Source organism: Artemia franciscana, chromosome 3, assembly GCF_032884065.1.
Source record: "Artemia franciscana chromosome 3, ASM3288406v1, whole genome shotgun sequence".
Classification (NCBI taxonomy): domain Eukaryota; kingdom Metazoa; phylum Arthropoda; class Branchiopoda; order Anostraca; family Artemiidae; genus Artemia; species Artemia franciscana.
This window is the reverse complement of record NC_088865.1, coordinates 51,741,185-51,755,523: the sequence shown is the minus strand read 5'-3', so window position 1 is coordinate 51,755,523 and position 14,339 is coordinate 51,741,185. Positions and strand designations below refer to the sequence as shown.

At 31.6% G+C, this 14,339-nt stretch overlaps 1 protein-coding gene across 4 annotated transcripts in view; it reads left to right on the top strand.

The window, feature by feature from the left end:
• Window positions 1-14,339, top strand: part of LOC136025392 (uncharacterized) — a 79,323-nt gene that overhangs the window by 23,722 nt on the left and 41,262 nt on the right. For all 4 annotated transcript variants that reach the window (XM_065701383.1, XM_065701382.1, XM_065701384.1 and 1 more), the window contains exon 2: window positions 1,219-1,358. In XM_065701383.1, the coding sequence (XP_065557455.1) occupies window positions 1,230-1,358 (129 nt within the window). In that variant the 5' untranslated portion in view covers window positions 1,219-1,229. The remainder of the gene's footprint in view (window positions 1-1,218; window positions 1,359-14,339) is intronic.

Here is a 14,339-nt window from a genome sequence, read left to right as displayed (position 1 = left end):
TTGGCCCTTGTGCTTAAGAAGTGCCTAAAAAAATATATACAATTCTGTATCTTTGGCCCTGTTTAGGCCACAAACATTTGCTGATTATATGGGCACATCATTGTCTTTTGTGCTGATTTCTCACTGTCAGTTAGTTTATAATTTTGGTTGAAGCCAATTTGAACATAACTAATCAAAATTTTTAACTATGGAATACCTTGACTATAGCACAGGGCTATATTTGGTTCTACTATAGGTTGTCAAAACCTCTCGGTTGTCAAAAGTGGGCGTGTGCAATATATATCAACCGGTTTATTGTATTTTGTTGAAAATTTCATGAACTAATTAAAAGATACAATGTGTATCCACAGTGTTAGAAATAGTGTATGCAAAATGTGAATTGTCTCCGGAACAGTTATAGGCATTAAATTGAAACTTAATCCCTTGTAAATGTTTCAATAAATAAATATTGAAATGAGTACAAATTAAACTTAATATTCAAGTAAACTCTTAAACGAAAAAAAAATACTTCAAGCAGGAGTTCAGCTGCTGCCCACAACCCCTCTTCTAACCATTTAGAGTTCGAAAGCATATAGTGTCATTTCCGCTTTACTGACAACAAATTATACTATGTTTTTATATGATATAGAATTGTAATTATTTTTTATTTTTGGGATTTTGAAAAATAAAGCGGGAAAAACTATTGAATTATTGAGATTCCAGGAAATAGTAGCATTATATATTAAATATTAAGTTCATGTTCATTAATTCTTTCCAGTCATCTTGGTTATTATAGTGATTTTTTTTTTATTTGTCGTCGTTGGTTTCAAATTTTTGTTCAATTTGAGTTTCATTTACTTTTTGTAATTTCTGTTCGTTTTCAGTTTGATCTATTATAGGACTTTATTTCCGTTGTTCTTAAGTTTGATATGGCTCTCTACTCTTATTTGGAAAGTTAAACAAAATACAATTTTCCATATGAGGGTAGCTGGCTCCTTCTGAGCTGCTTAATTTTTGGTTTGTGCCTTCAATGGAAGCTAAATTTACTTATCAATATTACAGGCTTGATAATCAATATTGACCTAGTCAAATGGCATATATGCCAGAATTTATTTTGGCAAGAGCTTAATTTTTTTTTTATAGGAATGTAATATTATAGGCTATAATTTGTTGTATTATATGATACTATTATATAATATAATTTTATGATATGATTTATATAAATTCCTTGTGTTTCAGGTATTACAGCTATGGATAATCTTCCAAATGAAATCTTGCAAAAAATTTTCAGTTTTTTGTCTGGACCATCCTTATTTTATGCTGGAATGGTTTCTGCAAGATGGCGATCCATAATATATGGGTTTTACCTGAAGGAAAGCGTAAGCAAGAAATTTACTACTACTACTAACAACTCACCTCAGCACCGAGCCACCTAAGGCCAATACAGCTACGCATGCTCCTCCTCCATCCCAGTCTATTCAAAGCCTCCCTCTTTACACCCTCCCAGGAAGTTCCCATTTCCCTTAAATATTTTTTATACCATCCTCCCACCCTAGACAGGGACGACCTGTTTTCTGTTTAGCCCTAGACGGGTGGCCGAAAATGGCATCTTCGGCAATCTGTTCATTAAGAAATTTCGCTGCTTGAAATGTTTTTTTTTTAGCTTTTTAAAATAGTGAGTTGGGAAAAATGATGTACATTTCTTCATAGCTTTATGATTTTGAACAACGAATACTCACTATACCTACTGTTTTTTTTTCTCTGGAGCAATAAGGAAGAGCCAAGAGTCGTTGAAGATTTAATCCATTTTAATGTATAGACTTGGTGCAATTAAGCTTATTTGGTGTTACTTATAACATGTTTGATAATTTGGTCCAAGCTGTATTGAATATCTTTCAAATAATATCCATTTTCGACGTAATACTTAAAATTATGCGTCCTTGTCCAACACCACACTATCTTTTTATGACGAACAATAAGTGTTGAAATGGGATAAGTCCATTTTATTTAGACAGTGAAAACAGGTACAAAAGTCTAGACATTTCGATCACATATATAGCGATCGTCATTAGTAGAAATACATAAGTATTAAAATTAGAGCTAACATATTTATACAAAACAAAATAATTAACTTTCGGATCGTTCACTAGATTTTTAATAGGTTACTCATTATTAAGACAGAGAAGACTTTGCCACCATCATTGGAAATTCATTTTACATTTAGGCAAGATTAAAGCAGAAAATTTACATCTCTAGGATTTTGAATGAACCCTGTCACTGAACTCTCTCAGAAAAATTTAGTGAATGACCCGGAAGTTAACTATTTTGCCTAACATGTTACAATATTATAGTTTATAATAAATAATAGTTTCAGGTTCTTCCAATTTATATTAAAAAAAAAATATCTTGAAAACTTTTTAATGAAGCACGTATTTCCCAAGTGAATTCAAATAGAGAAATATTGGGCATGTGTGTGGCCATAACCTATAAATAATTTTTGAAGCTTTTGTTTTGATAAAACTAAATTAAAGTTTAAAATTGTTAATCTGTTAAAAGTTTTTGTTAAATAACTAAAATTTTTGGAAATTGCAAAAGTTTATCCTTCTGATAATAGAAAAAAAAAATACCATAAACGCTGATAAATATATAGCTTATTTTGGGTAAAAGCTGAAATGCAGTTATTTTCCAATGCCCACATTTGCTTAAAGTTCCTGTATTGCCGATGGGCTTATAAAATAGAGAGCCAATGTCATTGAAGTATGATTCTCGGTACTCTAGAAAGGTAAGTATTTGTGAATTTAACGCATCTATCTTTACAAGTAAACTCTAGAAACTTTCGGGCTGTATCTGTGCATCTATTACAATTAAAAAAATATAGGAAAGCCACTTTCCACTAAACCTATCATTACAAGATGAGAAAAAAATACCCGAGAAGAAGAAAAGGCGAGGATATTTACAGCCAGTGAAAATGGAAGGCAAATATTTCGGTCGAAACCTCTGCTTGACCGTCCTTGGTGTAAAAATAAAAAAGGACCTTAAAAACGCAACTAAACTAAATAAAAACTAAACCGTAAAAATCACTACTAAAATAAAAGTAAGACGCTTTCCAAGTAGCAGTGGAAGAGTAACTGAATAAAAAATCAAGCGATGAACGGCAAATCAAGAGAATTTGTCCCGGTCGTCATTTGTGTCCCGATGTCCCGGTCTGTAACTTCGTCAGTCGACAAACATGACGTCAGTCGACACACAAACATGACGTCACTCGACAGACACACAGACAACTTATATATATATATATATATATATATATATATCTTCTATATATATAAAAATAAGTTGTCTGTCTGTGGATGGATGGATCAGGTGACGTCACCTGAAAAAACTGGATCAGGTGACGTCAAAACTGAAAAAACTAAAAAAAGGCAAAAACTACAAAAAAAACTAAAAACTAATAAAAAAAATAAAAAAGCTAAAAAACTAAAAAAAACTTAAAAAAAGGCAAAAACTACAAAAAAAAACTAAAAACTAATAAAAAAGCTAAAAAACTAAAAAAACTAAAAAAGGCAAAAACTACAAAAAAAACTAAAAACTAATAAAAAAAATAAAAAACTAAAAAAACTAAAAAAACTAAAAAAACTAAAAAAAGGTAAAAAACTAAAAAAACTAAAAACTAAAAAAAACTAAAAAAAAGGAAAAAACTGAAAAATAAGCTAAAATAAAGGTAAAAACCAATAAAAAACTAAAAAAAAAACTGAAAAAACTAAAAAAAGGCAAAAACTACAAAAAAAAACTAAAAACTAATAAAAAAAGTAAAAAAGCTAAAAAACTAAAAAAACTAAAAAAACTAAAAAAAGGTAAAAAACTAAAAAAAAATAAAAAATAAAAAAAAACTAAAAAAAAGGAAAAAACTGAAAAATAAGCTAAAATAAAGGTAAAAACCAATAAAAAACTAAAAAGAAAAAAAGGAAAAAACTAAAAAAAATTTTCATCTAAAAAACTAAAAAAAACTAAAAAAGGTAAAAACTAAAAGAACTAAAAAAGAAAAAAATAAATGACGACACTCAAAGAGAAAGCGACCAGGACAAAAGGAATGTTCGATTAGCAATCAACAAAGCACCGGGACACAGGGAGTATAAATGACGACCAGGACATAAGTAAAAAAAAAAACTATCTATATATATAAAAATAAGTTGTCTGTGGATCTGTGGATCGTGGATCAGGTGACGTCACCTGAAAAAACTGGATCAGGTGACGTCAAAACTGAAAAAACTAAAAAAAGGCAAAAACTGCAAAAAAAACTAAAAACTAATAAAAAAAATAAAAAAGCTAAAAAACTAAAGAAACTAAAAAAAGGCAAAAACTACAAAAAAACTAAAAACTAATAAAAAAGCTAAAAAACTAAAAAAACTAAAAAAAAGGCAAAAACTACAAAAAAAACTAAAAACTAATAAAAAAAATAAAAAAGCTAAAAAACTAAAAAAACTAAAAAAACTAAAAAAAGGTAAAAAACTAAAAAAACTAAAAACTAAAAAAAACTAAAAAAAAGGAAAAAACTGAAAAATAAGCTAAAATAAAGGTAAAAACCAATAAAAAACTAAAAAAAAACTGAAAAAACTAAAAAAAGGCAAAAACTACAAAAAAACTAAAAACTAATAAAAAAAAGTAAAAAAGCTAAAAAACTAAAAAAACTAAAAAAACTAAAAAAGCTAAAAAAAGGTAAAAAACTAAAAAAAATAAAAAATAAAAAAAAACTAAAAAAAAAGGAAAAAACTGAAAAATAAGCTAACATAAAGGTAAAAACCAATAAAAAACTAAAAAGAAAAAAAGGAAAAAACTAAAAAAAATTTTCATCTAAAAAACTAAAAAAAAATAAAAAAGGTAAAAACTAAAAGAACTAAAAAAGAAAAAAATAAATGACGACACTCAAAGAGAAAGCGACCAGGACAATAGGAATGTTCGATTAGCAATCAACAAAGCACCGGGACACAGGGAGTATAAATGACGACCAGGACATAAGTAAAAAAAAAAATTAACAAAACTAAAAAGAAGGTAAAAACTACAAAAAAACTAAAAAGAAAAAAAACTAAAAACTAATAAAAAAACTAAAAAATCTAAAAATCTAAATAAACTAAAAAAGAAAAAAAGGAAAAAAATAAAGGAGAAAAACAAAACTAAAAAACGAATGTATATACAGACCGGTACACCGGGATACAAATGACGACCGGGACACAGGGAATATAAATGACGACCGGGACACAGGGACACAACTACAACGGGGACATAAGGGGGAAACAGGGGGATATAAATGACGACCGGGACAAAAAAACTAAAAAGAAAAAAAAACTAAAAACTAAAAAATCTAAAAATCTAAATAAGCTAAAAAAGAAAAAAAAAGGAAAAAAATAAAGGAGAAAAACAAAACTAAAAAACGAATGTATATACAGACCGGGACACCGGGATACAAATGACGACCGGGACACAGGGAATATAAATGACGACCGGGACACAGGGACACAACTACAACGGGGACACCGGGGGAAACAGGGGGATGTAAATGACGACCGGGACACCGGGACTGGGAATGGTCGATTAGCAATCACCATCAACAAAGCTCAAGGGCAATCATTAGAATCATGAGGTATAGATCTGAATACAGATTGTTTTCCCATGGACCATTATATGTTGCATGTTCAAGAGTCGGTAAACCTGACAATCTATTTATATGAAAAGACAATGGGACAGCAAAGAATGTTGTATATTCGCAAGTTTTACGTAGTTAAAACCATATATATATATATATATATATATATATATATATATATATATATATATATATATATATATATATATATATATCTATCTATATTCACAGGTGGGACATAGGGACACAACTACAATGGCGCGTAACTATTATGGCGCGTAACGACTTACGCGCGCGGGGGGGCTTGGGGGGGGCGCGAAGCGCCCCCACCAACTAGGTGTTGGGGTGGCGCGAAGCGCCACCCCAACAGCTAGTATATATATATATATATATATATATATATATATATATATATATATATATATATATATATAAAAATAAGTTGTCTGTGTGTGGATCTGTGGATCAGGTGACGTCATGTTTGTCCGCATATGACGTCTGAATTATTTCACACTAATACAAAAGAAGAAAAAAACTAAAAAAGGTAAAAACTACAAAAAAAAACTAAAAAGAAAAAAAAACTAAAAAAGCTAAAAAACTAAAAACAACTAAAAAAAGGTAAAAATCTAATAACTAAAAAAAAACTGAAAAAAATAAAAAAAGGCAAAAACTACAAAAAAAAATAAAAACTAATAAAAAAACTAAAAAAGCTAAAAAACTAAAAAAACTAAAAAAAAACTAAAAAAAGGTAAAAAACTAAAAAAAACTAAAAACTAAAAAAGAAAAAAACTAAAAAAAAGGAAAAAACTGAAAAATAAAAGAGAAAAAGAAAACTAAAAAAATATGAATAAATATATATAAAAATAAGTTGTTTGTGGGTTATGTCTGTCTGTCTGTCTGTCGAGTGACGTCGTGTTTGTCCGCATATGACGTCTGAATTATTTCACACTAATACAAAAGAAGAAAAAAAACTAAAAAAGGTAAAAACTACAAAAAAAACTAAAAAGAAAAAAAACTAAAAAAGCTAAAAAACTAAAAAAAGGTAAAAAACTAAAAACTAAAAAAAACTGAAAAAACTAAAAAAAGGCAAAAACTAAAAAAAAAACTAAAAACTAATAAAAAAACTAAAAAAGCCAAAAAACTAAAAAAAACTAAAAAAAACTAAAAAAACTAAAAAAAGGTAAAAAACAAAAAAAAACTAAAAACTAAAAAAGAAAAAACTAAAAAAAAGGAAAAAACTGAAAAATAAGAGAAAAAGAAAACTAAAAAAATATTAATAAATATAAAAAATATAAATATAAGATAATATAAATTAGCAATCAACAAAGCACCGAGACACAAATGACGACCGGGACACAGGAAGTATAAATGACGACCAGGACATAAGTAAAAAAAAAAAAACTAAAAAAACTAAAAAAATGGTAAAAACTACAAAAAAACTAAAAACTAATAAAAAAACTAAAAAATCTAAAAATCTAAATAAACTAAAAAAGAAAAAAAAGAAAAAAGGAAAAAAATAAAGGAGAAAAACAAAACTAAAAAACGAATGTATATACAGACCGGGACACCGGGATACAAATGACGACCGGGACACAGGGAATATAAATGACGACCGGGACACAGGGACACAACTACAATGGGGACGCCGGGGGGCACAGGGGGATATAAATGACGACCGGGACACCGGGACACAAGGAATATAAATGACGCCCGGGACACTCAAAGAGAAATTACAGACTAGAACACCGGGACACAAATGACGACCGGGACACAGGGACATAACTACAAAGGGGACGCCGGGGTGCACAGGGGGATATATAAATGACGATGGCGACTCAGGGAATGGTCGATTAGCAATCACCATCAACAAAGCTCAAGGGCAATCATTAGAATCATGAGGTATAGATCTGAATACGGATTGTTTTCCCATGGACCATTATGTGTTGCATGTTCAAGAGTCGGTAAACCTGAAAATCTATTCATATGCACAGACAATGGGACAGCAAAGAATGTTGTATATTCGCAAGTTTTACGTAGTTAAAAACATATATATATATATATATATATATATATATATATATATATATATATATATATATATATATATATATATATTTATATATATATATATCTATATTCACAGGTGGGACATAGGGACACAACTACAATGGCGCGTAACTAATATGGCGCGTAACGACTTACGCGCGCGGGGGGGCTTGGGGGGGCGCGAAGCGCCCCCACCAACTAGGTGTTGACGTCATGTTTCGGCTGACGTCATGAAATTAGTTGCCATCATTTTTGCTTTGAAGGTGACGTCATTCAAGTTATATAAGACATATGTTCGCGTAGAATTCTATTAATGTTTAAGTTTACAATGACTGATGAAGATGCTCAAAGAGTCTATGCCAAAAAACTTGCTGCTGATAGAGAAAGTCAGAAAAGAAAGCGTGCCGAGGAATCAAAAGAACAGCAAGGAAACAGGCTTGAGGCTAAAGAACGCAAAACCGCGCAGTTAGATGAAGATCCACCTGGACAGCGAGAGTCAAAACATATTAAAACTGAAAATGATAGCGATGATGATTGGGTTTGGGATTTTGACTTGGATAAGGTCATCAATGACTACCAGATTTTAGTTAAAAAAACAAAGGTTCGGCGATATGTATTTCATAGTGAAGCTGAAAAATAAAGAAGAAAAAGAAAACTGAAAAAAGAAAAAAGAGAAATTACAGACTGGGATACCGGGACACAAATGACGATCGGGACACAGGGAATATAAATGACGACCAGGACACAGGTATTTAAGAATATCGTTCAAAGACAAATTTTTAATTGTAAGAAGACCGTTGAAAGAGAAATTTCTAATTGTAAAATGACTGAAAAACCTACAATGGCAACGGTACCACCATCGAAGTAGATAACCAGTGGGTTTACGGCCAACCTACCATCTTCAAAGATACCACGATAGGAAGACTCTACACCGTTCACCCCAATCAACATGAATGCTTCTTTCTACGCCTGCTTTTGGTGAATGTACCCGGTCCGACATCCTTTGAGTATTTGAGAACTGTAAACGGTACTATACATGACACTTACCGTAGTGCATGCCAAGCTCTGAATTTATTGGAGAATGACCAACACTGGGATAACTGCATCAATGACGCGTGCGAAACGTCAACCCCAAGTCAAATTCGTACACTTGCTCTCCATCAGCTCCTACAGAGTTATGGGAAAAATATAAGTCAAAAATGTCCGAAGATATACTCCATCGAAAACAGTTAGAGACGTCAGAAATGACTTTTGATTTTACATCAGAAATTTATAACGACACTTTAGTTATTATAGAAGATTTGTGCGTACGTATGGCAAACAAACCTCTTCAGGATTTGGGAATGCCTTCACCTAACCGTATCGCTGCTGTTTCGACATGTGTAGAATTGGATCGTGAACAAAGTTACAGTACGAGTGATCTATTGTCGTATGTACAAAATAACATTTACAAGTTAACGTCGGAACAAAAAGACATTTATGATACGATAGACTCAATTTCAGGACGTATACAACTACCTGCTGATTTCTGTAGTTTAGTGACGTCCAAAAATGAATTGATTGAAAAAGTATTTCCGAATATTCTAAAAAATTATAAAAATAATAAATGGCTTTTAGTTATTATAGAAGATTTGTGCGTACGTATGGCAAACAAACCTCTTCAGGATTTGGGAATGCCTTCACCTAACCGTATCGCTGCTGTTTCGACATGTGTAGAATTGGATCGTGAACAAAGTTACAGTACGAGTGATCTATTGTCGTATGTACAAAATAACATTTACAAGTTAACGTCGGAACAAAAAGACATTTATGATACGATAGACTCAATTTCAGGACGTATACAACTACCTGCTGATTTCTGTAGTTTAGTGATGTCCAAAAATGAATTGATTGAAAAAGTATTTCCGAATATTCTAAAAAATTATAAAAATAATAAATGGCTAAGTGAAAGAGCGATTCTCGCACCCAAAAATATAGACGTCCACGAAATCAACAATATTGTTTTGACCAAGATTCGAGACCAGGCAGTCCTTTGCAAGTCAGTCGACACAGTTTTGGAACCAAATGAAGCGGTTAATTATCCATCTGAATTTTTAAATTCCATATATCTTTCAGGGTTTCCACCACACGTGCTACAACTAAAAATAGGCGACCCACCAAAGCTTTGCAATGGCACGCGACTTGCCGTAAAAAAAACAATGGAAAGCCTAATAAAGGCGACAATCTTGACAGGGCATTTTGAGGGTAAGGCTGTTCTTATTCCTCGCATTCCCATGATTCCAACGGATCTGCCTTTTCAATTTAAAAGATTGCAATTCCCAATTCGATTAGCATTTGCAATCACCATTAACAAAGCTCAAGGTCAATCATTAGAAAAATGTGGTATAGATCTTAATACTGATTGTTTTTCCCATGGACAATTGTACGTTGCATGTTCGAGGGTCGGTAAACCTGACAATCTATTTATATGCAGCGACAATTGGACAGCGAAGAATGTTGTATATTCGCAAGTTTTACGCAGTTAATTTGTATTGTATCCATCTATCTATCTATCTATATAAAAACGAGTTGTGTGTATGCATGTTTGTTTGTTTGTAAAAAGAGCGTTTGTATATGACGTCATTATTAGTGCATACGGCTTTGTATATGCACAGACAATGGGAAAGCCAAGAATGTTGTATATTCGCAATTTTTACGTAGTTTAACTCCTGCAGACGAAATGAATGCTTGCCTGAAAAATTCTAATTTATGGGCACACGTAAAAATATTAAAATTAACTACAAATATGCGTGTCCGATTGCAAAACGATGATTCTGGTCAAACATTTTCAGATCAATTGCTGGCAATTGGAAACGGAAAGCTTCCAGTAGTGGGAAAGCCAAAAATGTTGTATATTCGCAATTTTTACGTAGTTTGAAACACATATATAAATCTATCTATATTCACAGGTGGGACACAGGGACACAACTACAATGGCGCGTAACTAATATGGCGCGTAATGACTAACGCGCGCGGGGGGGCTTGGGGGGGCGCGAAGCGCCCCACCAACTAGGTGTTGGGGTGGCGCGAAGCGCCACCCCAACAGCTAGTATATATATATATATATATATATATATATATATATATATATATATATATATATATATATATATATCCGAGCTCATTTTATTTAATACTTTTTAAATCCAATCTCTTACCAGGTCTGGTGTCATCTAACATTTTACTAGGTTGCGAAACAATATAATGTCGAAAAGAAAAGTATGAATTTATTAACTGATTATAAATTGGGCTCAAATAAGCTTCTTTCGTATCTCTATTAAGGGTTACATTTTTGTGTATATATTTCTTGATTCAGACTGCCTCTCTGAAAACTTGGAATGGATTAGGTAAAGGGGTGGAAAACTGCAATAAACTTCCAGAAATTATTAGAAATCCGTAGAAATCTTTGAAAATCCATAGAAATTCTTGGTATAGATTAGGTAAAGGAGTTGAAAACTCTGCCAAAAAATTCCCGGAAATTATTTAAAAATTCATAATTTGACAAAAAATACTTGAGGACTCAGTTAATGTGTCAATCCTTCAGTTAATGTGTCAATTTTTGCGTATATATTTCTTGATTTCGGCCGCCTCTCTAAAAACTTGGAATAGATTAAGCAAAGGATTTGAAAACTCTGTAATAAACTTCCAGAAATTATTTTTAAATTCAGAATTTGACAAGAAACACTTGACTATTTCAGTTAGTGTACCAATCCTTAGACTTTGCGTCAACTGACGCTTTTCCTTGCTGTGATATCTTGTATCGTTCCCCAAAGTCATTTTATTGTCATTAATGAAAGGGTGCTCGTTTTTGAAGTGATATGGTTTCTTTGCTACAGTTTCAAATTATAATGTGTTGTAATAATATTGGTATTTGGTGTATTTCTTTCGAACTTTTACGCACGAGTTCAAAACATTATTTTCTCTTTAAACTAAATCAACCATTGAATTATTAGCTAATATCATTTAAACCTTATTAAGCCCTTGACTTGGAAAGTTTGAAATAACTCGGCTAAATTCGTCACAATTTTGAAACATTTAATCAAATAAGCACCTAAATATGGAAAATTCACCATTTTTATTTGGGAGGGGGTATTGTTTGGGTGCCTTGGCCTCTATGTGGTTTTTGAATTTCTACTGCTGTCATAGTTTGATACTGCTGTCATAGATTGATACTAACGTATGATATTCATGTCGATTATGCCTCAAGTACAATTACGCTGATACAGAGAAGTAAAGGACTCTAATACCCCGTGGCTGGTTCAAAAAACCCTATCCTTAGTAAAATTGGTGGAAAATACTTTATTTTAGGTTGAACCTGTAATCCTCTTGAAAAGAAATTCTCTGATGTACTGAACAGAGTTGTCTTAACGCTTTTAAAAAGTTGCATCATTAATTTACTTGTACACTATATAAGAATAAAGACAAAGGGTGAAGCAGGGATGTCTTTCGTGAAAGTTTAAAGGACCTGTCCCTTTTTCTACAGAGAGAATATGTGAAAACAAAAAACCCAGATATATTGACTTGAAGCATCAAATCCCATGCCAAAATTATAATCCCCCTCGAAAAGACTGAGGGTGGTTATCTTATAGGTAGTTCTCTTCATAGTCACATATAATGTCATTTTCTCTTTAATTAAGTGATACTAGCAACTCTGCCTACGCCTGTGTGAATCTCGAAGACATATACCAAAAATGCTTCTGGCCTAATCTTTTACATTTTAGCTGTTAGGCTTCCTTATTCAGCTTGACCTGAAGGATACATCACATCATTTGCTAAACAATGTCAGGCATGGATCACCATGGCTTCACAGTGTTAGAGGCCTTCCCCCCCCAACGAAAAAATGGCATTAAAAATTACTTTTATTTGCCCCCCCCCTCACCTCTGTTTGTTAGACCTGTTTGCATGCATTATGGCTAGTAAAGAGTAGTTTTTTCCCTGAAAAATTGTGTTACAAACGAAAATAACGAAAAGTATTTTGCAAAACAAAGAGAAAATCTCTAAAATTGGGTAATTTTTTTTTTGCCACAATCTCTCCAAGGAGATTGTGGCATGGATCACCATGGTCTTTTGGCCTTGATCGCAAGCATGGCCTTAAAAAGATAACGAATTGACTTCTATATAAAGCAGCGAAGACCACACTGCCTTTCCATCACAAACACCAAAAGCATAAAGAACAATAGGATATTTTCGCAAAACAGTGGGAAACAAATTAGAATGAATATTTCGGTCCATGTCCAAGGGCCGTCCTCAGCGAGAAATAAATATATAAGAAGAAAAACTTATAACAGGATACAGTCAATGCAACTAAAATGAAGAATTTTTAAAAACAGTCACAGCATCCTTACCTCAGCGAAGTTCAACCAGCACTGATAAACAAATTTTGATGAAGCGATGCAATCCATTAAAATGAAAGAGAATGATTAAAAACGCGTTTTTATGGTTAATCTTGTTTTTTTGGCTGCTGATCTCGGAGGTCTACTCGTGAAAGGTTCTGTGTTAATATCTATCGTTTTTTTGTAAAAAAATTTTAAGATTGTTTTTAAGTAAATTTGTGCATAGAGCAGCTAGTGAATATTCTCCCAAGTCCCTATTTAGGGAAATACTATAATTGATCTCAAGTCTGATTTCAATTGCTTTTCGAACTACTTGCTTAATGGCTAGGTCATTACTAATAAGGGCGGATTCTTCAAAAAGTGTTGGCTAGGATTTTTAAAAGTATGGCTGCTTAAAGCAGAATCAAAAGAAACGGAAGTAATATTAGGATTTAGAGCTTTGGTGATATCATCTTTATGCTGCTGTAGGCGTTTCTCTAAGTTCTGGTAAGTTCTCCTTAGATAGAATCCGCCACTATCGCATGGTATTTGACAGACATCTCTTTGCCGTGTAACTGGAGTTTTATCTTTACCAGAATTTAGGAGATTTGTGATTTTCAAATTGTTGGTAAATACAACATACAGATTATTTTTTTGCATACTTTTTTAAGATTCCCAGTGGTTTTTTCATATATATGAGAGGTAAATTATGTTTGAGGGCTTATCACGATTCTCACATGGTAAATGATCTTTGATTTTACGGGAGTGTCTTTTCAGTCTAGGGTTGATTACAATATCTATATATATATAAAGGTACTGTCCGATTGTCCGTCCGTCTGTCTGTCACTAAGTATGACGTCAATATATAAAAAAACTAACTAAAAGAAACTTAAAAGAATTAAAAATTATCTTCTATGAAAAAACTGAAAAAAGAAAAAAAGGAAACAAAAGTAAAAAGCTAAAATAGAGAAAACAACTAAAAAAAAGAAAAGAAAAGAATAAACTTAAAAAAACTAAAAATAAGGCAAACTAATAAAAAAGAAAAAAAAACTAAAAAAAAGAAAAAAAATAAAAAAGGAAAAAATAAGTATAAAATTAAAAAAAAATAAAAATAAATAAAAATAAACAAAAAAGGATAAAAATAAAAAAAATAAAAAAGTAAAAAAGAAAAATACTAAAAAAGAAAAAACTAAAAAAGAAAAATAATAAAAAAGAAAAAACTAAAAAAAGGAAAAGCTAAAAAAACAAAAAAAGGAAAAACTAAAAAAAAAAAGCTAACAAAAGAACAACTAAAATAAAAGACAAAAACTAAAGAAAAAGAA